Raw genomic sequence first — 27,188 nt, 5'->3', positions numbered from 1 at the left:
AAGGTAGATTTCAGCACATCTGAGTATCCCTCCAGCAAACATGACCGGCAGCTGTTATCAGTCTCAGATGCAGTGAGTCGTATGGTAATGTTTCAATGTATAGATAGTCGTATCTTCTTCAGATAAAGCATGGTCAATTACTTCAGATACAGTATATATATTCATTTTTTCTACATTAACATTTTGCGATATTAAACAATGTTATCAGTGACACATCTCTCCCATGACACTAACACAGCGTTAACTACTGTCGTCGGACTGCAGTAGCGCCAAGCAGTCACAACAGTTAGCCGGACATGATGAGCGGGGACGGTTACAGCATCCTTACCGGCCACACCAGCACCTTCCACACGGCTGACTACGTCGTTCTTGCGGCAACACTGTCGGTGTCCGCTGGTATCGGCTTTTTTTACGCCATCAAAGATCGCAACAATGTATCAACTAACGAGTTTTTGTTGGGAGGACGGAAGATGAACGTCTTCCCCATCGCCATGTCGCTGTTGGTGACGTTTCTTTCAGCGTTGACTATTTTGGGGACTCCATCTGAGGTGTATGCCTACAATTCCATGTTCTGGTGGATCTGCCTGGGTTTTGTGGTGGCCACGCTGGGAGCGGTCCGGATATTCATACCATTCTTCTACAGACTCGGAACGACCAGCGTGTTTGAGGCAAGACATACCTGGGTTTTTCTGAGCTTATTAATACTATCTCTAAAATCATTTCTGACTTCATTTCGTCAAAAACCGAATTCAAAGGCCACTCTTTTTATTGAAGAGTAATTGACACCAACATGAATGCACCATGCAGAACAATTGTATACAAGCATTGCGTCGTAAGAGAACAGGCCATCTATATTGTAACAATGTTCGTTCTGTAAGTTCTAGCAGGCCATTTATACTGTAACAATGTTCGTTCTCTTAGTGGCTCTGAGCTATGTACCTTACGTATATTGATTGTATTTTCAATTGCAGTACTTGGAGATGCGCTTTGACAAAAGCGTGCGCTTCATCGTCTCCCTGCTGTTCGTTATTCAAATAGTAGGTATTTTATATGAGGTATTCTACATGAGGAATCAAACACTGTTGGTCAACCAGCTCAGCTCTCTTTGTGAACTTATAATGAAAGATGGGGAGTCAGTTGACTAACGCATGTTAGTATGAGAGAATTGTATTGCTAGAGGCTCATATGTTAGTATGCGAGAATTGTATTGCTAGAGGCTCAGATGTTAGTATGAGAGAATGGTATTGCTGGAGGTTTGTATGTTGATGTGAGAGAATTGCACTTGTGCAGCCTCGCATGTTGGTATGAGAGAATTGTATTGCTGAAGGCTCATATTTTAGTATAACAGAATTGTATTGCTAGAGGCTCATATGTAAGTATGAGAGAATTGTATTGCTAGAGGCTCAGATGTTAGTATGAGAGAATGGTATTGCTGGAGGTTTGTATGTTGATGTGAGAGAATTGCACTTGTGCAGCCTCGCATGTTCGTATGAGAGAATTGTATTGCTGGAGGCTCATATTTTAGTATAACAGGATTGTATTTCTAGAGGCCCATATGTTAGTATGAGAGAATTGTATTGCTGGAGGTTCGTATGTTGATATGAGAGAATTGAATTGCTAGAGGCTAGCATATTGGTATGAGAGCTTCGTATTGCTAGAGGCTCTTGTGTTGGTATGAGAGAATTAATTGTATTCCTAGAGGATAACATGTTGAATTGTATTGCTAGAGGCTCGCATGTGGGTGATGGTGCATCTAGTATCGAGAGAACACTTGGCAGATGTTCATGTATGCATAAAGCTTGTTAGATAGGCGAGTACTCTGTAATCAGCGACATCACCATAACAATGCATGTTGCAGATGCTGTATATGTCCTTCGTTCTGTACGCTCCCTGCCTGGCGCTCAGTGCGGGTAAGTCTCCTCTGTTAACGACATCCTGTAAATTTCACATACTACACTTACTCTGTATGTTGTGTTACACCTGTGTTATGTTCCAGCAACTGGACTCAGCCTGTGGGGGTCTGTATGTTGTGTTACACCTGTGTTATGTTCCAGCAACTGGACTCAGCCTGTGGGGTCTGTATGTTGTGTTACCCACCTGTGTTATGTTCCAGCAACTGGCCTCAGCCTGTGGGGGTCTGTATGTTGTGTTACACCTGTGTTGTGTTCCAGGAACTGGACTCAGCCTGTGGGTGTGTGTATGTTGTGTTACACCTGTGTTATGTTCCAGCAACTGGACTTAGCCTGTTGGGGTCTGTATGTTGTGTTACACCTGTGTTATGTTCCAGCAACTGACCTCAGCCTGCGGGGGTCTGTATGTTGTGTTACACCTGTGTTATGTTCCAGGAACTGGACTCAGCCTGTGGGGGTCTGTATGTTGTGTTACACCTGTGTTATGTTCCAGCAACTGGCCTCAGCCTGTGGGGGTCAGTATGTTGTGTTACACCTGTCTTATGTTCCAGCAACTGGCCTCAGCCTGTGGGGGTCTGGATGTTGTGTTACACCTGTGTTATGTTCCAGGAACTGGAGTCAGGCTGTGGGGGTCAGTATGTTGTGTTACACCTGTGTTATGTCCCAGGAGCTGGACTCAGCATGTGGGTGTGTGTATGTTGTGTTACACCTGTGTTATGTTCCAGCAACTGGACTCAGCCTGTGGGGGTCTGTATGTTCTGTTACCCACCTGTGTTATGTCCCAGGAACGGGACTCAGCCTGTGGGGTCAGTATGTTGTGTTACACACCTGTGTTATGTTCCAGCAACTGGACTCAGCCTGTGGGGGTCTGGATGTTGTGTTACACCTGTGTTATGTTCCAGGAACTGGAGTCAGGCTGTGGGGGTCAGTATGTTGTGTTACACCTGTGTTATGTCCCAGGAGCTGGACTCAGCATGTGGGTGTGTGTATGTTGTGTTACACCTGTGTTATGTTCCAGCAACTGGACTCAGCCTGTGGGGGTCTGTATGTTCTGTTACCCACCTGTGTTATGTCCCAGGAACGGGACTCAGCCTGTGGGGTCAGTATGTTGTGTTACACACCTGTGTTATGTTCCAGCAACTGGACTCAGCCTGTGGGGGTCAGTATGTTGTGTTACACCTGTGTTATGTTCCAGGAACTGGAGTCAGGCTGTGGGGGTCTGTATGTTGTGTTACACCTGTGTTATGTTCCAGCAACTGGACTCAGCCTGTGGGGGTCTGTATGTTGTGTTACCCACCTGTGTTATGTCCCAGCAACTGCACTCAGCCTGTGGGGGTCTGGATGTTGTGTTACACCTGTGTTATGTTCCAGTAACTGGCCTAAGCCTGTGGGGGTCTGTGCTGTCCGTAGGGATCGTTGCCACCTTGTACACAGCTCTGGTGAGAATGCCCAATTGCCTTCGTCCGCTACATGTTTCACTATGTTTCGTGAGCAGAGTCTAAAATGTTTCATCATAGTACCCATATAAATATTGCTAAACTATGTTATGTCATCGTTTAATACTCACGAGTATTTTCTCCCTGTGAATGGTTCCGGGTTTGGAACAGGTCAAGTAGACATACTGACTTGATGAAATAATTTAGGTAGAATATTACAACCGAAGAGTTTACCATGGGGAATCAGCTCACTGTTACAAATACACCTATCGTCTGATGTATACTAACCCTACAAGCCCCTGTGACATGTACCAGGTCTACTTGTATACTAACGTTACAAGCCCCTGTGACATGTACCAGGTCTACTTGTATACTAACGTTACAAGCCCCTGTGACATGTACCAGGTCTACCTGTATACTAACGTTACAAGCCCCTGTGACATGTACCAGGTCTACTTGTATACTAGCGTTACAAGCCCCTGTGAGATGTACCAGGTCTACCTGTATACTAACGTTACAAGCCCCTGTGACATGTACCAGGTCTACTTGTATACTAACGTTACAAGTCCCTGTGACATGTACCAGGTCTACTTGTATACTAACTTTACAGCCCCTGTGACATGTACCAGGTCTACCTGTATACTAACGTTACTAGACCCTGTGACATGTACCAGGTCTACCTGTATACTAACGTTACAAGCCCCTGTGACAGGTACCAGGTCTACTTGTATACTAACGTTACAAGCCCCTGTGACATGTACACAGCTCTGGTGAGAATGCCCAATTGCCTTCGTCCGCTACATGTTTCACTATGTTTCGTGAGCAGAGTCTAAAATGTTTCATCATAGTACCCATATATATATTGCTAAACTATGTTATGTCATCGTTTAATACTCACGACTATTTCCTCCCTGTGAATGGTTCCGGGTTTGGAACAGGTCAAGTAGACATACTGACTTGATGAAATAATTTAGGTAGAATATTACAACCGAAGAGTTTACCATGGGGAATCAGCTCACTGTTACAAATACACCTATCGTCTGATGTATACTAACCTTACAAGCCCCTGTGATGGGTACCAGGGTCTGCACTGTATACTAACGTTACAAGCCTATGACATGTACCAGGTCTACTTGTATACACACGTTACAAGCCCCTGTGACATGTACCAGGTCTACTTGTATACTAACGTTACAAGCCCCTGTGACATGTACCAGGTCTACTTGTATACTAACGTTACAAGCCCCTGTGACATGTACCAGGTCTACTTGTATACTAACGTTACAAGCCCCTGTGACATGTACCAGGTCTACCTGTATACTAACGTTACAAGCCCTGTGACATGTACCAGGTCTACTTGTATACTAACGTTACAAGCCCCTGTGACATGTACCAGATGTACCAGGTCTACTTGTATACTAACGTTACAAGCCCCTGTGACATGTACCAGGTCTACTTGTATACTAACGTTACAAGCCCCTGTGACATGTACCAGGTCTGCTTGTATACTAACGTTACAAGCCTGTGACATGTACCAGGTCTACTTGTATACTAACGTTACAAGCCCCTGTGACATGTACCAGGTCTACTTGTATACTAACGTTACAAGCCCCTGTGACATGTACCAGGTCTACTTGTATACTAACGTTACAAGCCCCCTGTGACATGTACCAGGTCTGCTTGTATACTAACGTTACAAGCCCCTGTGACATGTACCAGGTCTACCTTGTATACTAACGTTACAAGCCCCTGTGACATGTACCAGGTCTACTTGTATACTAACGTTACAAGCCCTGTGACATGTACCAGGTCTGCTTGTATACTAACGTTACAAGCCCCTGTGACATGTACCAGGTCTACTTGTATATTACTAACGTTACAAGCCCCTGTGACATGTACCAGGTCTACTTGTATACTAACGTTACAAGCCCCTGTGACATGTACCAGGTCTACTTGTATACTAACGTTACAAGCCCCTGTGACATGTACCAGGTCTACTTGTATACTAACGTTACAAGCCCCTGTGACATGTACCAGGTCTACTTGTATACTAACGTTACAAGCCCCCTGTGACATGTACCAGGTCTACTTGTATACTAACGTTACAAGCCCTGTGACATGTACCAGGTCTACTTGTATACTAACGTTACAAGCCCCTGTGACATGTACCAGGTCTACTTGTATACTAACGTTACAAGCCCTGTGACATGTACCAGGTCTACTTGTATACTAACGTTACAAGTCCTGTGACATCATACCAGGTCTACTTGTGTACTACTTTAACGTTACTAGCCCCTGTGACATGTACCAGGTCTACTTGTATACTAACGTTACAAACCTGTGACATGTACCAGGTCTACACCTGTATACTAACGTTACAAGCCCCTGTGACATGTACCAGGTCTACCTGTATACTAACGTTACAGCCCTGTGACATGTACCAGGTCTACTTGTATACTAACGTTACATAGACCCTGTGACATGTACCAGGTCTACTTGTATACTAACGTTACAAGCCCCTGTGACATGTACCAGGTCTGCTTGTATACTAACGTTACAAGCCCCTGTGACATGTTTGCACAGCTCTGCTTGAATTCCCAATAATAACGTAACGCCAAGCCCCTGTGATTTCGTACCAGAGTCTAAAATGTATACTTCAACGTTACAACCCCTGTGACATGTACCAGGTCTACTTGTATACTAACGTTACAGCCCCTGTGACATGGTTCCAGGTCTTGGTACAGGTAACGTTACATACCCCTGTGACATGTACCAGGTCTACCTGTATACTAACGTTACAAGCCCCTGTGACAGGTACCAGGTCTACTGTATACTAACGTTACAAGCCCCTGTGACATGTACCAGGTCTGCTTGTATACTAACGTTACAAGCCCCTGTGACATGTACCAGGTCTACTTATACTAACGTTACACTCCCCTGTGACATGTACCAGGTCTGTGAATTGTATACTAACGTTACTGAAGCCCCTGTGACATGTAACCGAAGAGCTTTAGGTCTGCCTGTATACTAACGTTACAAGCCCCTGTGACATGTACCAGGTCTACTTGTATACTAACGTTACAAGCCCCCTGTGAGCATGTACCAGGTCTACTTGTATACTAACGTTACAAGCCCCCTGTGACATGTACCAGGTCTACTTGTATACTAACGTTACAAGCCCCCTGTGACATGTACCAGGTCTACTTGTATACTAACGTTACAAGCCCTGTGACATGTACCAGGTCTACTTGTATACTAACGTTACAAGCCCCTGTGACATGTACCAGGTCTACTTGTATACTAACGTTACAAGCCCTGTGACATGTACCAGGTCTACCTGTATACTAACGTTACAAGCCCCTGTGACATGTACCAGGTCTACTTGTATACTAACGTTACAAGCCCCTGTGACATGTACCAGGTCTACTTGTATACTAACGTTACAAGCCCCTGTGACATGTACCAGGTCTACTTTGTATACTAACGTTACAAGCCCCTGTGACATGTACCAGGTCTACTTGTATACTAACGTTACAAGCCCCTGTGACATGTACCAGGTCTACTTGTATACTAACGTTACAAGCCCCTGTGACATGTACCAGGTCTACTTGTATACTAACGTTACAAGCCCCTGTGACATGTACCAGGTCTACCTGTATACTAACGTTACAAGCCCCTGTGACATGTACCAGGTCTACTTGTATACTAACGTTACAAGCCCCTGTGACATGTACCAGGTCTACTATACTAACGTTACAAGCCCCTGTGACATGTACCAGGTCTACTTGTATACTAACGTTACAAGCCCCTGTGACATGTACCAGGTCTACTTGTATACTAACGTTACAAGCCCCTGTGACATGTACCAGGTCTACTTGTATACTAACGTTACAAGCCCCTGTGACATGTACCAGGTCTACTTGTATACTAACGTTACAAGCCCCTGTGACATGTACCAGGTCTACTTGTATACTAACGTTACAAGCTCCCTGTGACATGTACCAGGTCTACCTTGTATACTAACGTTACAAGCCCCTGTGACATGTACCAGGTCTACTTGTATACTAACGTTACAAGCCCCTGTGACATGTACCAGGTCTACTTGTATACTAACGTTACAAGCCCCTGTGACATGTACCAGGTCTACTTGTATACTAACGTTACAAGTGTACGTGTACCAGGTTCACTTGTATACTAACGTTACAAGCCCCTGTGACATGTACCAGGTCTATGAGTATACTAACGTTACAAGCCATGTGACATGTTCTCGTGTCTGCTTTGTGATACTAACGTTATATATAATTGTTACATAGCCTGTGACATGTACCAGGTCTTACTTGTATACTAACGTTACAAGTTCTCTGTGACATGTACCAGGTCTGCTTGTATACTAACGTTTATACTGTGACATGTACCAGGTCTACTTGTATACTAACGTTACAAGCCCCTGTGAATGTCATACCAGGTCTACTTGTATACTAACGTTACAAGCCCCCTGTGACATGTACCAGGTCTATTTGTATACTAACGTTACAAGCCTCAGACATGTACCAGGTCTACTTGTATACTAACGTTACAAGCCCTGTGACATGTACCAGGTCTACTTGTATACTAACGTTACACGCCCCTGTGACATGTACCAGGTCTACTTGTATACTAACGTTACAAGCCCCTGTACATGTACCAGGTCTACTTGTATACTAACGTTACAAGCCCCTGTGACATGTACCAGGTCTGATTGTATACTAACGTTACAAGCCCCTGTGACATGTACCAGGTCTACTTGTATACTAACGTTACAAGCCCCTGTGACATGTACCAGGTCTACTTGTATACTAACGTTACACGCCCCTGTGACATGTACTTGGTCTATTGCACCTGTATACTAACGTTACACGCCCTGTGACATGTACCAGGTCTACTTGTATACTAACGTTACAAGCCCCTGTGACATGTACCAGGTCTACTTGTATACTAACGTTACAAGCCCCTGTGACATGTACCAGGTCTGCTTGTATACTAACGTTACAAGCCCCTGTGACATGTACCAGGTCTACTTGTATACTAACGTTACAAGCCCCTGTGACATGTACCAGGTCTACCTGTATACTAACGTTACAAACCCCCGTGACATATACCAGGTCTATTGTATACTAACGTTACACGCCCCCCTGTGACGCATGTACCAGGTCTACTTGTATACTAACGTTACACGCCCCCTGTGACATATACCAGGTCTGCTTGTATACTAACGTTACAAGCCCCTGTGACATGTACCAGGTCTGCTTGTATACTAACGTTACAAGCCCCTGTGACATGTACCAGGTCTACCTGTATACTAACGTTACAAACCCTGTGACATGTACCAGGTCTACTTGTATACTAACGTTACAAGCCCCTGTGACATGTACCAGGTCTACTTGTATACTAACGTTACAAGCCCCTGTGACATGTACCAGGTCTACTTGTATACTAACGTTACAAGCCCCCTGTGACATGTACCAGGTCTACTTTGTATACTAACGTTACACCCCCTGTGACATATACCAGGTCTACTTGTATACTAACGTTACACGCCCCTGTGACATAACCAGGTCTACTTGTATACTAACGTTACAAGCCCCTGTGACATGTACCAGGTCTACTTGTATACTAACGTTACAAGCCCCTGTGACATGTACCAGGTCTACTTGTATACTAACGTTACAAGCCTGTGACATGTACCAGGTCTACTTGTATACTAACGTTACAAGCCCCTGTGACATGTACCAGGTCTACTTGTATACTAACGTTACAAGCCCCTGTGACATGTACCAGGTCTACTTGTATACTAACGTTACAAGCCCCTGTGACATGTACCAGGTCTACTTGTATACTAACGTTACAAGCCCCTGTGACATGTACCAGGTCTACTTGTATACTAACGTTACAACCCCTGTGACATGTACCAGGTCTACTTGTATACTAACGTTACAAGCCCCTGTGACATGTACCAGGTCTACTTGTATACTAACGTTACACGCCCCTGTGACATGTACCAGGTCTACTTGTATACTAACGTTACAAGCCCCTGTGACATGTACCAGGTCTACTTGTATACTAACGTTACAACCCCTGTGACATGTACCAGGTCTACTTGTATACTAACGTTACAAGCCCCTGTGACATATACCAGGTCTACTTGTATACTAACGTTACAAGCCCCTGTGACATGTACCAGGTCCCACTTGTATACTAACGTTACAAGCCCCTGTGACATGTACCAGGTCTACTTGTATACTAACGTTACACGCCCCTGTGACATGTACCAGGTCTACCTGTATACTAACGTTACACACCCCTGTGACATATACCAGGTCTACTTGTATACTAACGTTACAAGCCCCTGTGACATGTACCAGGTCTACTTGTATACTAACGTTACACGCCCCTGTGACATGTACCAGGTCTACTTGTATACTAACGTTACACGCCCCTGTGACATGTACCAGGTCTACTTGTATACTAACGTTACACGCCCTTGTGACATGTACCAGGTCTACTTGTATACTAACGTTACAAAGCCCCTGTGACATGTACCAGGTCCACTTGTATACTAACGTTACAAGCCCCTGTGACATGTACCAGGTCTACTTGTATACTAACGTTACAAGCCCCTGTGACATGTACCAGGTCTACTTGTATACTAACGTTAGAACCCTGTGACATGTACCAGGTCTACTTGTATACTAACGTTACACGCCCCTGTGACATGTACCAGGTCTACTTGTATACTAACGTTACATGCCCCTGTGACATGTACCAGGTCTGCTTGTGCTACTAACGTTACAAGCCCTGTGACATGTACCAGGTCTACTTGTATACTAATGTTACAAGCCCCTGTGACATGACATGTACCAGGTCTACTTGTATACTAACGTTACACGCCCCTGTGACATGTACCAGGTCTACTTGTATACTAACGTTACAAGCCCCTGTGACATGTACCAGGTCTACTTGTATACTAACGTTACAAGCCCCTGTGACATGTACCAGGTCTACTTGTATACTAACGTTACAAGCCCCTGTGACATGTACCAGGTCTACTTGTATACTAACGTTACAAGCCCTGTGACATGTACCAGGTCTACTATGTATACTAACGTTACAAGCCCCTGTGACATGTACCAGGTCTACTTGTATACTAACGTTACAAGCCCCCTGTGACATGTACCAGGTCTACTTGTATACTAACGTTACAAGCCCTGTGACATGTACCAGGTCTACTTGTATACTAACGTTACAAGCCCTGTGACATGTACCAGGTCTACTTGTATACTAACGTTACAAGCCCCTGTGACATGTACCAGGTCTACTTGTATACTAACGTTACAAGCCCCTGTGACATGTACCAGGTCTACTTGTATACTAACGTTACAAGCCCCTGTGACATGTACCAGGTCTGCTTGTATACTAACGTTACAAGCCCCTGTGACATGTACCAGGTCTACTGCTGTATACTAACGTTACAAGCCCCTGTGACATGTACCAGGTCTACTTGTATACTAACGTTACAAGCCCTGTGACATGTACCAGGTCTACTTGTATACTAACGTTACAACCCTGTGACATGTACCAGGTCTACTTGTATACTAACGTTACAAGCCCCTGTGACATGTACCAGGTCTACTTGTATACTAACGTTACAAGCCCCTGTGACATGTACCAGGTCTACTTGTATACTAACGTTACAAGCCCCTGTGACATGTACCAGGTCTACTTGTATACTAACGTTACAAGCCCCTGTGACATGTACCAGGTCTACTTGTATACTAACGTTACAACCCCTGTGACATGTACCAGGTCTACTTGTATACTAACGTTACAAGCCCCTGTGACATGTACCAGGTCTACTTGTATACTAACGTTACACGCCCCTGTGACATATACCAGGTCTACTTGTATACTAACGTTACAAGCCCCTGTAACATGTACCAGGTCTACTTGTATACTAACGTTACAACCCCTGTGACATGTACCAGGTCTACTTGTATACTAACGTTACACGCCCCTGTGACATGTACCAGGTCTACTTGTATACTAACGTTACAAGCCCCTGTGACATGTACCAGGTCTACTTGTATACTAACGTTACAAGCCCTGTGACATGTACCAGGTCTACTTGTATACTAACGTTACAAGCCCCTGTGACATGTACCAGGTCTACCTGTATACTAACGTTACACGCCCCTGTGACATGTACCAGGTCTACCTGTATACTAACGTTACACACCCCTGTGACATATACCAGGTCTACTTGTATACTAACGTTACAAGCCCCTGTAACATGTACCAGGTCTACTTGTATACTAACGTTACAACCCCTGTGACATGTTCCAGGTCTACTTGTATACTAACGTTACACGCCCCTGTGACATATACCAGGTCTACTTGTATACTAACGTTACAAGCCCCTGTGACATGTACCAGGTCTACTTGTATACTAACGTTACAAGCCCCTGTGACATGTACCAGGTCTACTTGTATACTAACGTTACACGCCCCTGTGACATGTACCAGGTCTACCTGTATACTAACGTTACACACCCCTGTGACATATACCAGGTCTACTTGTATACTAACGTTACACGCCCCTGTGACATGTACCAGGTCTACTTGTATACTAACGTTACACGCCCCTGTGACATATACCAGGTCTACTTGTATACTAACGTTACACGCCCCTGTGACATGTACCAGGTCTACTTGTATACTAACGTTACACGCCCCTGTGACATATGCCAGGTCTACTTGTATACTAACGTTACAAGCCCCTGTGACATGTACCAGGTCTACTTGTATACTAACGTTACAAGCCCCTGTGACATGTACCAGGTCTACTTGTATACTAACGTTACAAGCCCCTGTGACATGTACCAGGTCTACTTGTATACTAACGTTAGAACCCCTGTGACATGTACCAGGTCTACTTGTATACTAACGTTACAAGCCCCTGTGACATGTACCAGGTCTACTTGTATACTAACGTTACAAGCCCCTGTGACATGTACCAGGTCTACTTGTATACTAACGTTACACGCCCCTGTGACATGTACCAGGTCTACTTGTATACTAACGTTACAACCCCTGTGACATGTACCAGGTCTACTTGTATACTAACGTTACACGCCCCTGTGACATGTACCAGGTCTACTTGTATACTAACGTTACAAGCCCCTGTGACATGTACCAGGTCTACTTGTATACTAACGTTACAAGCCCCTGTGACATGTACCAGGTCTGCTTGTATGCTAACGGAAAGGGGTAACTGTGCATAACATAATATTGCATGAAATAAAAGTTATTTGAAAAGTTTTAAGATTAAACATTTAGCAGAGCACTGAAACTTGATGTCACGTATCGCGCGTGGTACATGCACTTTGTGCACAATGGACTTACTCACATTTTGCATACATCTGATATTCAAAATTGAAGAACGGTTGTATATTCTCTAGTCTCTGAATGTTGTGGAAAACACGGTAATTTCAACCTGAACTGCGTGTACGTCGTGCCACGGTTTACAGAAAATCAGCCGTGGGTATGCTGGAGACTGGAATGGCCCACAATGAAGTGGCGAGATATCTGGGTGCCCATCGAAACACGATCTCATCTCTATGGAGACGTTTTCAACATAATGGGAACACGGCAGATTTGCCTCGGACCCGCCGTCCACGCATGACGTCACGTCAGCATGACAACCACATTCGGCTGACCCATCTAAGGAATCGATTCCAGACTGCCAGTTTGACTGCTTTAATTTGGACAGCTCAGATGGCGGGCAAGGGTGTACAGACAGCGAGGTGAACCGTATGCTGACGCGTGCGTTGTTCAACGTCGACAGTTATGGTGTGGGGAGGCATCACATCTTATGTTCAGGCACAACTTGTCATCGTCAATGTCAGTCTGGCAGATCTGCGATATAGGGATGAGATCAATGGGCCTCATGTACAGCTGTTCATTCAAAGACCTAAAATGACATAACATCAAACAATGCACATTTACTTAGTTCCATTAGTATATGATACGGATTCAATCTAGCAACCCGTTAGTTTTATTTACCTGTGATTTAAGGAGAGAGCCGCATGCCTATGGCTAATGTCAGATGTAATGATGTAAAGTAAAGTCAGACATGCCAAGTTCTACTGAGGGGTTTTGTTGTAGGGCGGGATGAAGGCGGTGGTGTGGACGGACACGTTCCAGGCGTTCATCATTATTGCCGGCCTCGTCGCCATCCTCATCAGGGGCTCCGTCGTCATGGGTGGCTTTGACAAGGCCTGGGGGGATTGCTTACCAACGATCCAGGATTATGTTCCATGAGTATATATGCCTCCTTGTACTTGTACTCCTTATACTCTGTGTCTGAGTAGCTTATACACCGCGTGTCTGAGAAGGTTATACCTTGTGTCTGAATGGTTTGTACCGTGTCTCTGAAAAAGATTATACCATATTTCTGGATAGCTTATACCCTGTGTCTGTCACCTTTCAACCGAATCTATCTATTTTCGGATTAATGATTACGGTGCATTTTAATACATATCTGTAAATCTGGAAGCGTCACTTCACAAATATAGGTCTCCTCAAAGCAATGATGCTTTCCATACCCAAGCTCCGTCACTGCATGCTATTCTTCACAATTGGTGCTATGTACATGCTAGTCATGACTCTGAACGTTACCTTTCTATTCCTCAGTTTCGACATTGACCCAACTACCCGCCACTCCTTCTGGTCCCTGGTTGTAGGCGGCGGGTTCATGTGGATGTCGCTGTACGGAGTTAACCAAGCGCAGGTGCAGCGAGCCCTATCCTGCAGAAGCATCGCCAAGGCTCAGGTGTAAGTGCTGCAAGCTCTGTCTACACCTTCAGGTGGTGACCTGTGGTCATTTGGTATTGCAGAGGTACCCGTAGTGGTCAGCCCCGAATCTGATTTTCAATACTGATATCTAACAGCGAACTGGCTTTACAGAAAGGATGTCGAAACCGGGTCTTATGTACGGAGATTCCAGCAAGAATATATTTCATATTGTTCTGTTTTCGCTATCACACCACCAAAATAGATATATACTTTTGCATTTTTTTGCGCAGTGCATTGGTGCTCAACACTTTCTTTCTCATCATCGTCATCAGCATGTGCTGCATGATCGGCATCGTGATGTACGCCTTCTACTCCGACTGCCACCCCGTCAGCTTCAACAACCTCATCTCCAGGACTGATCAGGTCTGATTAACAAAGAAAAAACATTCATGATACGTATTAATGTATTGTTTGGCATAATGACGCTTGACATGACAGAGTATTTCATTATGTTCTCTACACGCAGATACAATCATATAGATGCGCTCCTACCGAATGCATGTGACAGAATATTCACACATGTCAGATATTGTGCATTGAATTTACTGTTATTGACCGGCGTGGAAGATTGCAGCTTATGCCTCCTGTGATTTGCATTGAAAATCGGAGATGATATCATCGGAATCACCATTGTTTGTACACATCCATGTGTGACGATAGCCAAGACGAGTGGTGGTCGGGGAAGGGGGTGGGGATTGCACAGCTGCGGATAGCGCGAGACCAGGTGAAGTGGCAAGGGTTGAAGAGAGGATTGGTGTGAGATATGATGGTCGGGGAAACAATCGGATGAAATATTGGTTAGGGCTGGACGGATGTAGCTGGGCGCTCAGGTGCAGACAGAGGAGGTGGGATGGTTGTCAGTTGGGACCGAGGGAAGATGGGAATGCTGATGTCACAGACTGTCACGTCTTACATCATGTAGTTGTATGTGTCGCTTACATCATGTAGTTGTATGTGCCGTTCAGACCCTGCCACTTCTCGTCATGGACATCCTCGGCGTCTACCCAGGCATCCCGGGCATGTTCGTGTCATCCCTCCTCAGTGGCAGTCTCAGGTATGTGTGTGTCATCCCTCCTCAGTGGCAGTCTCAGGTATGTGTGTGTCATCCCTCCTCAGTGGCAGTCTCAGGTATGTGTGTGTCATCCCCCTCAGTGGCAGTCTCAGGTATGTGTGTGTCATCCCCCCTCAGTGGCAGTCTCATGTATGTGTGTGTCATCCCTCCTCAGTGGCAGTCTCAGGTATGTGTGTCATCCCTCCTCAGTGGAAGTCTCATGTATGTGTGTGTCATCCCCCCTCAGTGGCAGTCTCAGGTATGTGTGTCATCCCTCCTCAGTGGCAGTCTCAGGTATGTGTGTGTCATCCCCCCTCAGTGGCAGTCTCAGGTATGTGTGTCATCCCTCCTCAGTGGCAGTCTCAGGTATGTGTGTGTCATCCCCCCTCAGTGGTAGTCTCAGGTATGTGTGTCATCCCTCCTCAGTGGCAGTCTCAGGTATGTGTGTCATCCCTCCTCAGTGGCAGTCTCAGGTATGTGTCATCCCTCCTCAGTGGCAGTCTCAGGTATGTGTGTGTCCCTCCTCAGTGGCAGTCTCAGGTATGTGTGTGTCATCCCTCCTCAGTGGCAGTCTCAGGTATGTGTGTGTCATCCCTCCTCAGTGGCAGTCTCAGGTATGTGTGTGATCCCTCCTCAGTGGCAGTCTCAGGTATGTGTGTGTCATCCCCCCTCAGTGGCAGTCTCAGGTATGTGTGTGATCCTCCTCAGTGGCAGTCTCAGGTATGTGTGTGTCATCCCCTCAGTGGCAGTCTCAGGTATGTGTGTGATCCCTCCTCAGTGGCAGTCTCAGGTATGTGTGTGTCATCCCTCCTCAGTGGCAGTCTCAGGTATGTGTGTGTCATCCCTCCTCAGTGGCAGTCTCAGGTATGTGTGTGTCATCCCTCCTCAGTGGCAGTCTCAGGTATGTGTGTCATCCCTCCTCAGTGGCAGTCTCAGGTATGTGTGTGTGTCATCCCCCTCAGTGGCAGTCTCAGGTATGTGTGTGATCCCCTTCAGTGGCAGTCTCAGGTATGTGTGTCATCGCTCCTCAGTGGCAGTCTCAGGTATGTGTGTCATCCCTCCTCAGTGGCAGTCTCAGGTATGTGTGTGTCATCCCTCCTCAGTGGCAGTCTCAGGTATGTGTGTCATCCCTCCTCAGTGGCAGTCTCAGGTATGTGTGTGTCATCGCTCCTCAGTGGCAGTATCAGGTATGTGTGTCATCCCTCCTCAGTGGCAGTCTCAGGTATGTGTGTCATCCCTCCTCAGTGGCAGTGTCAGGTATGTGTGTCATCCCCCTCAGTGGCAGTCTCAGGTTTGTGTGTCATCCCTCCTCAGTGGCAGTCTCAGGTATGTGTGTCATCCCTCCTCAGTGGCAGTGTGTCAGTCTCAGGTGTGTGTGTCATCCCTCCTCAGTGGCAGTCTCAGGTATGTGTGTCATCCCTCCTCAGTGGCAGTCTCAGGTATGTGTGTCATCCCTCCTCAGTGGCAGTCTCAGGTATGTGTGTCATCCCTCCTCAGTGGCAGTCTCAGGTATGTGTGTCATCCCTCCTCAGTGGCAGTCTCAGGTATGTGTGTCATCCCCCCTCAGTGGCAGTCTCAGGTATGTGTGTCATCCCCCCTCAGTGGCAGTCTCAGGTATGTGTGTCATCCTCCTCAGTGGCAGTCTCAGGTATGTGTGTCATCCCTCCTCAGTGGCAGTCTCAGGTATGTGTGTGTCATCCCTCCTCAGTGGCAGTCTCAGGTATGTGTGTGTCATCCTCCTCAGTGTGCAAGTCTCAGGTATGTGTGTCATCCCTGTCATCCAGTCTCAGGTCAATGGCAGTCTCTCAGGTATGTGTGTGTCATCCCAGTGGCAGTCTCAGGTATGTGTGTGTCATCCTCCTCAGTGGCAGTCTCAGGTATGTGTGTCATCCCTCCTCAGTGGCAGTCTCAGGTATGTGTGTCATCCCTCCTCAGTGGCAGTCTCAGGTATGTGTGTCATCCCTCCTCAGTGGCAGTCTCAGGTATGTGTGTGTCATCCCTCCTCAGTGGCAGTCTCAGGTATGTGTGTGTCATCCCTCCTCAGTGGCAGTCTCAGGTATGTGTGTCATCCCTCCTCAGTGGCAGTCTCAGGTATGTGTGTCATCCCTCCTCAGTGGCAGTCTCAGGTATGTGTGTGTCATCCTCCTCAGTGGCAGTCTCAGGTATGTGTGTCATCCCTCCTCAGTGGCAGTCTCAGGTATGTGTGTGTCATCCCTCCTCAGTGGCAGTCTCAGGTATGTGTGTCATCCCTCCTCAGTGGCAGTCTCAGGTATGTGTGTGTCATCCCTCCTCAGTGGCAGTCTCAGGTATGTGTGTCATCCCTCCTCAGTGGCAGTCTCAGGTATGTGTGTCATCCCTCCTCAGTGGCAGTCTCAGGTATGTGTGTCATCCCTCCTCAGTGGCAGTCTCAGGTATGTGTGTCATCCCTCCTCAGTGGCAGTCTCAGGTATGTGTGTCATCCCCCTCTCAGTGGCAGTCTCAGGTATGTGTGTCATCCCTCCTCAGTGGCAGTCTCAGGTATGTGTGTCATCCCTCCTCAGTGGCAGTCTCAGGTATGTGTGTGTCATCCCTCCTCAGTGGCAGTCTCAGGTATGTGTGTGTCATCCCTCCTCAGTGGCAGTCAGTCAGGTATGTGTGTCATCCCTCCTCAGTGGCAGTCTCAGGTATGTGTGTGTGTCATCCCTCCTCAGTGGCAGTCTCAGGTATGTGTGTGTCATCCCTCCTCAGTGGCAGTCTCAGGTATGTGTGTGTCATCCCTCCTCAGTGGCAGTCTCAGGTATGTGTGTCATCATCCTCCTCAGTGGCAGTCTCAGGTATGTGTGTCATCCCTCCTCAGTGGCAGTCTCAGGTATGTGTGTGTCATCCCTCCTCAGTGGCAGTCTCAGGTATGTGTGTCATCCCTCCTCAGTGGCAGTCATCATCTCCCTCAGTGGCAGTCTCAGGTATGTGTGTCATCCCTCCTCAGTGGCAGTCCCAGGTATGTGTGTGTCCCTCCTCAGTGGCAGTCTCAGGTATGTGTGTCATCCCTCCTCAGTGGCAGTCTCAGGTATGTGTGTGTCATCCCCTCCTCAGTGGCAGTCCAGGTATGTGTGTCATCCCTCCTCAGTGGCAGTCTCAGGTATGTGTGTCATCCCTCCTCAGTGGCAGTCTCAGGTATGTGTGTCATCCTCCTCAGTGGCAGTCTCAGGTATGTGTGTCATCCCTCCTCAGTGGCAGTCTCAGGTATGTGTGTCATCCCTCCTCAGTGGCAGTCTCAGGTATGTGTGTCATCCCTCCTCAGTGGCAGTCTCAGGTATGTGTGTGTCATCCCTCCTCAGTGGCAGTCTCAGGTATGTGTGTGTCATCCCTCCTCAGTGGCAGTCTCAGGTATGTGTGTGTCATCCCTCCTCAGTGGCAGTCTCAGGTATGTGTGTCATCCCTCCTCAGTGGCAGTCTCAGGTATGTGTGTCATCCCTCCTCAGTGGCAGTCTCAGGTATGTGTGTCATCCCTCCTCAGTGGCAGTCTCAGGTATGTGTGTCATCCCTCCTCAGTGGCAGTCTCAGGTATGTGTGTGTCATCCCTCCTCAGTGGCAGTCTCAGGTATGTGTGTCATCCCTCCTCAGTGGCAGTCTCAGGTATGTGTGTCATCCTCCTCAGTGGCAGTCTCAGGTATGTGTGTCATCCCTCCTCAGTGGCAGTCTCAGGTATGTGTGTCATCCCCTCCTCAGTGGCAGTCTCAGGTATGTGTGTCATCCCTCCTCAGTGGCAGTCTCAGGTATGTGTCATCCCTCCTCAGTGGCAGTCTCCTCAGGTGGCAGTGTGTGTGTGTCATCCCTCCTCAGTGGCAGTCTCTCAGGTATGTGTGTGTCATCCCTCCTCAGTGGCAGTCTCAGGTGTGTGTGTCATCCCTCCTCAGTGGCAGTCTCAGGTATGTGTGTGTCATCCCTCCTCAGTGGCAGTCTCAGGTATGTGTGTGTCATCCCTCCTCAGTGGCAGTCTCAGGTATGTGTGTCATCCTCCTCAGTGGCAGTCTCAGGTATGTGTGTGTCATCCCTCCTCAGTGGCAGTCTCAGGTATGTGTGTCATCCCAGTCTCAGTGGCAGTATCAGGTATGTGTGTCATCCCTCCTCAGTGGCAGTCTCAGGTATGTGTGTCATCCCTCCTCAGTGGCAGTCTCAGGTATGTGTGTCATCCCTCCTCAGTGGCAGTCTCAGGTATGTGTGTGTCATCCCTCCTCAGTGGCAGTCTCAGGTATGTGTGTCATCCCTCCTCAGTGGCAGTCTCAGGTATGTGTGTCATCCCTCCTCAGTGGCAGTCTCAGGTATGTGTGTCATCCCTCCTCAGTGGCAGTCTCAGGTATGTGTGTGTCATCCCTCCTCAGTGGCAGTATCAGGTATGTGTGTCATCCCTCCTCAGTGGCAGTCTCAGGTATGTGTGTGTCATCCCTCCTCAGTGGCAGTCTCAGGTGTGTCATCCCTCCTCAGTGGCATCCAGGTATGTGTGTGTCATCCTCAGTGGCAGTCTCAGGTATGTGTGTGTGTCATCCCATCCCTCCTCAGTGGCAGTGTCAGGTATGTGTGTGTCATCCCTCCTCAGTGGCAGTCTCAGGTATGAGTGTGTCATCCCTCCTCAGTGGCAGTCTCATGTATGTGTGTGTCATACCTCCTCAGTGGCAGTCTCAGGTATGTTTGTGTCATCCCCCCTCAGTGGCAGTCTCGCGTATGTGTGTGATCCCTCCCCAGTTGCAGCCATGAAAATGAGGGGGTTTGATTGGTCAATGTGTGTACCCAAGAATATGCACATCTACGTATGAGTGTTTTTGGGACCATTTTAGAAACATTTAATCAATTTAAGATTCATTTAAAATAGTCGCTCTTCTTCCATAACACAGGAACCATGTATAGAGGTATAGATATTACATACATGTCTCTGCTTGTCCATGAAGCTCTATCTCCTCGGGACTGAACGCTGTCAGTGCTGTCGTTCCTGGCGACCTCATCAAACCCTGGTGTTGTAGCAGTATCTCTGACAGGGCCTCCGCCATCATGTCAAAGGTTATTGGTAAGTATGTCTGTCAAGCCACAGTGAGTGCACACGTACCGGGATCTGAATTATGCCCTTATCAAACAACGAAACGTGTTTCTTTGAGGTTAGTTTAATTGGTTTATTCAATAAAGGGGCCACAGGCCCATTATACACTTACATGAGTCATATTACGAAAGTGGAAATCTGGAGCGCCATAACACTGTACAAGGTCAATAAACATACACTTAATGGGTTGTACAAGTTTTGTTAAGGTAATTGTTACGTTGTTTGAATGCAAGGAACAAAAACTTCGCTAAACGATTTAAAATACCTGAATCGTGTGATGTGCAAAGTAATACCAGTTTATCATAAGAAGGATGAGTACAAGAGAACTCAGGCAAAATTGTATGTCTGAGATTATAGTAAAAAGGACATTCCAACCACATGTGATATTCTGTCTCAATTACAGGTATAACACAAAATGGACATAATCTAGAATTTCTTTTTGATTGACAGTCGAACTGTGCCTTCTAAGGTACATAACTGGTATGATGTAGAGTGTTGGCATGCACAGGCAGTAGCGAGATGTTATCTCTGTGCATTTTATGCTTCGAAATCTGATAGGGATAAACAAAATTACGTTGTTGCCTGGAAGTATTCGACACAATCGTTTGATGCATTAAGCCATAAACTATCGAGCGCCATTTTAAATAAGAACATGCGAAATGTTTGGAATATTGTCAGAAACAAACGCTCACGTTTGACCACCTCAATTGAGACTCCAGTATGGACCACTCATTTTAAAACTCTGTTTAGTAGTAGATATCAAACACCTGATGAGAAGGATTTTTACGATTATGTAGAGAACTTTGTAAAGACATTAACTGATCGTCTGATACATGAAACGATTAATGTATACAATAACCTAGACAGTGATATTACGCTACAGGAAATATGTTATGCAATTAATGATATGCAGTGTGGCAAATCTCCAGGATACTCTCGAATGCCGATTGAATTTTTTAAGAATGCACCACAAAAGTGTCTTCATTTACTATGTACTTTATTTAATTTGATCCTGTCTACTGGTTTTTACCCGAAAGAATGGATTTTGGGAGTAATTATTCCAGTTTACAAAAAGTGCAGCGGATCCTACTAACTACAGACCTATATCTCTATTAGAGGTTTCTGGTAAGATTTTTTCCAAAATATTGTGTAGAAGGTTAAATGATTGGGCATCGGAAGAACAGTTCCTATCACCTGAACAAGCTGGATTTCGGAAGGGTTTTCGTACAAGTGATAACATATATATTATAAATGTCTTGATTGAAAAATATCTTTTAGTACACAAATCCCGTTTTTACTGTGCATTTATAGACTTAAAGTCAACATTCGACTGCGTGTGTCGAGATAGTCTCTTGTTCAAACTTTGGACAGGGAACGTTAAAGGTAGAATATTTAGGATTCTAAAGAATATGTATGAAGATGTCAAAGCTTGTATTTCGCTCAATGCTAGGTATACTCCATTCTTTGAGTATTCATCAGGTGTTCGCCAAGGCTGCCAGTTGTCTCCCTTTCCGTTTTCTTTTTGATTAACGATATTGTCGATTTCATTGGTTCAGATGGTCAGCGATGTGTCAACTTAGGTGTCATAGAGTTGTTTATTTTGCTTTTTGCGGATGATATCGCTCTATTCGATATGACTGTCAACGGGTTACAGAAACGTCTAGATAAACTACTTTTATATTGTAATAGATGGAAACTTAAAATAAACACTGACAAAAGTAAGATAATTGTGTTCAGGAAGGCCGGGCGACTTTGCAAATATGAACGTTTCAGTTTAGATGGTTCACCTCTTGACATTGTACCCACTTATAAATATCTTGGTATTCATTTGTCATCATCTGGAAGCTGGTTTGTAACCCAAAAGATTTTGTCGCAGCAAGCTTTGAAAGCTTTGTTTTCTTTAAAAAGTGGAATCCATATGTTTACTAATTTGTCATTAGATGTGCTATTAAAAGTTTTCGATGTTAAGATATTACCTATATTGACGTATGCTACGGAAATTTGGGGTTTCCATCCTTGTCAAGATATTCTTAATGTACATGATAAATTCTTAAAGGAAATATTGCATCTTCCAAGAGGAGCTCCAAATATTTTAGCTCGTGGTGAATTAGGTCGTTATTCAGTGAAAATAAATCAATTTGTAAGAATTATCAGTTTTTGGGTACGGTTGATTCAACAGAATGACAATATAATCTTATCAAATGCTTATCTTTATCAGTATAGACTAGCAGAAATTGGAATACCTTGATGGGCGTTACAAGTAAAACAGCTATTAGACAAGTATGGTTTTGGATATGTATTGAAAAACCAACTAAACTTAGACCTTGCATCTTTTATAGGAACCTTTAGAAATAGATGTATTGATATAGGCATCGAGGCCATACAGTTACTCATAGCACGTATTGACCTTGAGGACCAACTAATAACCACGTGAAGCAAGTTGCTCCATAGCGGGTATACTATCATGCGATATGCGTGAGCGATACAGAGCAGTTTTATTTCATGTTAAAACTATTTGTTGTATCTAATACACGACTTAACCTTGGGTGTGAATTGTAAATATCTTCTTTGCATTCGATATCTTCCAAAACGGTGTATTTCAAGCAGGTGGTGTCTCTAATCCTTACTGGTGTAGACAGTTTCATGAAACACCTGCATCGTGGTTTTGACTGAATGTTCATTCGTCATCATGTTGGCAAATACGACTATACGTCCAAGGTTACAAACGTTGTAATGTACAGTCAGTCTGTACTCTGTACATGTAACATAACTAATATTTTAACGTAAAATCAGTCCGTGCCATTATTCACCAACATACTAACCAGTGTGTGTAACTAAATTGTGTGTAATCGGTACGACATATTTAACGTTCTGACATGCATGTAACGCAGTGTGACATGATGGACGTCTTAACGTATAGTCATCTGATCTTCCAGTGGCGCTGAGTGGTTCCACTATCATTCTTCTCTCCTTCGCTGTGTCACGGATGGGCACACTGTTTCAGGTAGGACATAACGATTTAACAATAATGTGTCACACTTCTCTGGGAGTCCTAGTTTGAACAGTGAATGGGTTCCCGGTAGACAGAGCTGATTGGTGTTGGTGCCTGTTAACCTGGGCAGACAACGTGGGCTGTATACTGTCCAGGGAGAGCTGGAACCAGAGTGCAAGAAGGAGATTAAAATTTGGCCATGAGCGTTTACATGGTGAATGTAGATTTGACACATTGTGAAAGCATTATTACGTGATAAATGTAACCAAATGCACATAACCTGAGTCTGGTTTCATTCACCAGGCCGCTGCAGCAGCCACATCTCTCCTCAACGGTCCAATCTTCGGTATCTTTGTCCTCGGTATGTTCTTTCCATGGGCCAACTCGAAGGTAAGTCGTATTCCAGCAATTGCGATTGCGATTGCGTGTGCGTGTTCGTGTGCATGTGCGTGTGTGTGTGCATGTGCGTGTGCGTGTGCGTGTGCGTGTGCAAAATCGGGTATCTGAAATAGTTCTTTCGGTGTGGGCAGGCTGCGTTTGTAATTTCATCATTTCTTTGTGCAGGGCGCCATTGTTGGCAGCATAACATCTGTAGCATTCATGACGTGGATCGGGGTCGGCGCGTTTGTGCACAGGACAGGTAGCAGAGTTCGCTCGCCCGTCTTCACTCATGGATGCAACTGGAACGTTACTATGGAAACGCCATTGCATAATAATACTATGTTTGTGACTACAACCACAAATATCTTAGACTCGAACACGACAACAGTTGCAGTGACCACGGAGACTAGCTCAAGGTTTGATAATTGTTATGTCTTTACCATGTTTCAGTGTATATTATCCGTAAACGTCCACACTACGAGGGTAAATCGAGAAGCTAGCGGCCTCCTGTATTTGTGTAAAGCAGTGGACCACACAACACTAGGGGCCACACCACACAACACTAGGGGCCACACCACACAACACTAGGGGCCACACCACACCACACAACACTAGGGGCCACACCACACAACACTAGGGGCCACACCACACAACACTAGGGGCCACACCACACAACACTAGGGGCCACACCACACAACACTAGGGGCTACACCACACAACACAACACGAGGGGCCACGCCACACAACACTAGGGGCTACACCACACAACACAACACTAGGGGCCACACCACACAACACTAGGGGCCACACCACACAACTGCATCTGATTTCAAAATGTAAGCAAACCGGTTTCACTGGGAGAAACTGTGAATTAACTGTGATTAAGATACAGTAACTGCACTCAGATATGAAAATAGGTTTTTGTGATGACCACCTACCAGCTGGTCAGTGTATTTGCAAGGCGGAAGTAGCAGAGAAGGTCTGGTTGTCACCAATGAAAGTTCTTCACCACACTGTTATACCTGACCAACGTGTTGCACCTTGCTGACATTAGTGGGATCAGATCTGGGTGAGTACAGTTCATCTGAACTAACAGACTCGACAACAAATTAGAAGCTGACCCGAATGAAATTATTTCAGGGAGCGTTTTTACATTTTCCAACAGAAACCTAACAGAAAGGTGGGCGCATTGCACTCCCGTTCCAGTTTCATTACATTGAATCTAAACTGATAATGAAATTGGGTAGACATTGGGTCAAAACTGGTGATGAAATTGGGTAGAAATTGGGTCAAGCCACTAAAGAAGAAGACACGGGTGGAATCAGGCTGCAGTCGCAGTGTCAGTTTCTGATCAGTATTGGCTACATATTACGCTATGAACGGGCAATTACGCAGTTTGGACTACGTCAGAAGCTAAGTAAACTAGCATCCTACTGTCTCAGGACGATACATACACTTTATGACATCCAAATGCCCATTGTATTCCTGACCCGGCTCCTGGTGGCATTTGTGCCAGGAACGAGGAGAGCTCCTTGCGGACACCAAGATTAAGATGTCAGCAAGGCTAGGAGAACCAGACTGGACTACTACTGGATCAGTAGACAAATGTCAGAAGAAATCAGTGCTAATATGAGACCACGACATTTTCGATTTACCCTCGCAAGGACGTCAGTTTTCCTTTGTATGTCTTATATCCGATCAACTACTCAAAACAATCTTTGCTATGTGATCCCTGTTGTCGAGAGATGGGTTTATGAACGGCGTCCTTGGTACTGATTGCAGCGTGTTCCTCCCACTGTACTCGCTGTCCTACATGTACTACACTCCCACCGCCATGGCAGTGCTGGTGCTGGCCGGGCTTGTCACCAGCCTACTCTCAGGTCAGACAGCGATTTGTTGACGTGTAGTCACTGGATTAGAGATGTCACTGGTGTGAGTGAGTGAGCTTGCCAGACAGGTTGTTGGCTGTAATGGGTTTGTGAGACAACTTACTTGACTTGTGAACGAGTGAGGCAGTTTGACTTGTAGTGTGTAAGTGAGTGAGTGAATATGGTTTTACGCCGCTTTCAGCAATGTTCCAGCAATATCACTGCGGAGTACACCAGAAATTGGCTTCACACATTGTACCCATGTGGGGAATCGAACCCGGGTCTTCAGCGTGACGAGCGGACGCATTAACCACAAGGCTACCCCACCACAATGACTTCTAGTGAATGAGTGAGGCAGTTCTAATAGTAGAGAATAGGTGGGTGATTGAAGTGGTCTAACATTACTTAGTTTAATGATATTATTATAGTGGATCGATATGTAAGAGCAGGTACCAATGCTTATACTAGATATAATTCTTATTATGATGATATCTGTTGATGGTATGGTCAGGACCACGCAAGCCGTCCACCCTGGACCCCCGCCTCATCAGTCCCTTGTTTGACCGCTTGTTCCCCTTTCTGCCGGAGATGCTTCTCCAACCCCTCAGGTGTGGAGTGGACCATGACCGACATAAACAGGTAAACCACGGTTAGCTAGCTCACACATAAGGTAAATATAAGACAAATGTGCAGAAGAATACCACCTTGACTATCCTCAGAAGCCATAGAAAGGTATAAAGAGAAAAATAACTCTAAATATTATGTTAATGGAGCACTCAAAATCACTGGTGACACAAGGCGTTCATGGAAAGCACCTCCAGTAGTAGTGCCTGCCGTTATGACATTGGTTCAAAAAGAGTGTTTATTTACAAAAAGAGATCAACGCCACACACACACTCAAAGAGATTTTTGCCTTTGGAATTCAAAACTGTCAAGCGGGCTTGATGATTATAACACTGCCTAAAGAAAGACAAATCTTTTTGTGATCAGCACGTATTATAGACGACATCAGGCTGATGGTCTTCATTGGTGTATATACATTTGTGCACAGCTGGCAGCCTAAACGAGTAAATCACCCATTGCAACATTACCATAACCAGTTTCAGTTGATATCCACTTTGGTTGGCACTTTGAGAACATATACCCCACACGTCTTACAGAGCTACAGTCTACCATCAGTTTTGTCCCAAGACGAGTCGCCCACGTGTAAGCCAGCCATTACTCCAGCCGATGACAGAACAGCTGACCAAGGCTTGACCCTGCTCCACACCTACACCTAGGCTGCAGCAGGTCCCCAGCGGTTGTGTGCTACCCTATCACTTGCGTCATGTCGAGTCTCCCTCGACAACCTTCCTTGTCTCCATGGTGTTGTGTTGTGACGGCTTCACGTCATCAGAACAGTATACAGATGCTGTAACACCGTAACACCGTAACACTGTAACACTTTAACACTGTAACACTGCACAGTGTAGTGTTCACCAGACTGTAGTGTCACTGTTTATGCACCATTCTATGGGCGCTTCCTGTAATAAGTGTCCTTGTATTCAAGTCTACTATGTACGTAGATAGCAATAAACAAATTCACTTTG

General features: G+C 45.7%; 1 protein-coding gene across 1 annotated transcript; it reads left to right on the top strand.

The window, feature by feature from the left end:
* Positions 1–238: 238 nt before the first annotated feature.
* Positions 239–27,188, top strand: LOC124262976 (sodium-coupled monocarboxylate transporter 1-like). Its single transcript, XM_046697592.1, has 15 exons — positions 239–668; positions 972–1,037; positions 1,859–1,910; positions 3,282–3,349; positions 13,547–13,701; positions 14,075–14,215; positions 14,467–14,599; positions 15,202–15,290; positions 20,213–20,328; positions 23,295–23,362; positions 23,654–23,740; positions 23,915–24,147; positions 25,514–25,611; positions 26,111–26,238; positions 26,760–27,188. The coding sequence occupies exons 1-15, from the start codon at positions 297–299 to the stop codon at positions 26,877–26,879; spliced, it is 1,926 nt and encodes a 641-aa protein (XP_046553548.1). The 5' UTR covers positions 239–296; the 3' UTR covers positions 26,880–27,188.

The sequence above is a fragment of the Haliotis rubra genome, unplaced genomic scaffold (genome assembly GCF_003918875.1).
Source record: "Haliotis rubra isolate DU_JTF1 unplaced genomic scaffold, ASM391887v1 Scf862, whole genome shotgun sequence".
Lineage (NCBI taxonomy): Eukaryota > Metazoa > Mollusca > Gastropoda > Lepetellida > Haliotidae > Haliotis > Haliotis rubra.
This window is presented reverse-complemented; position numbering and strand designations above follow the sequence as displayed.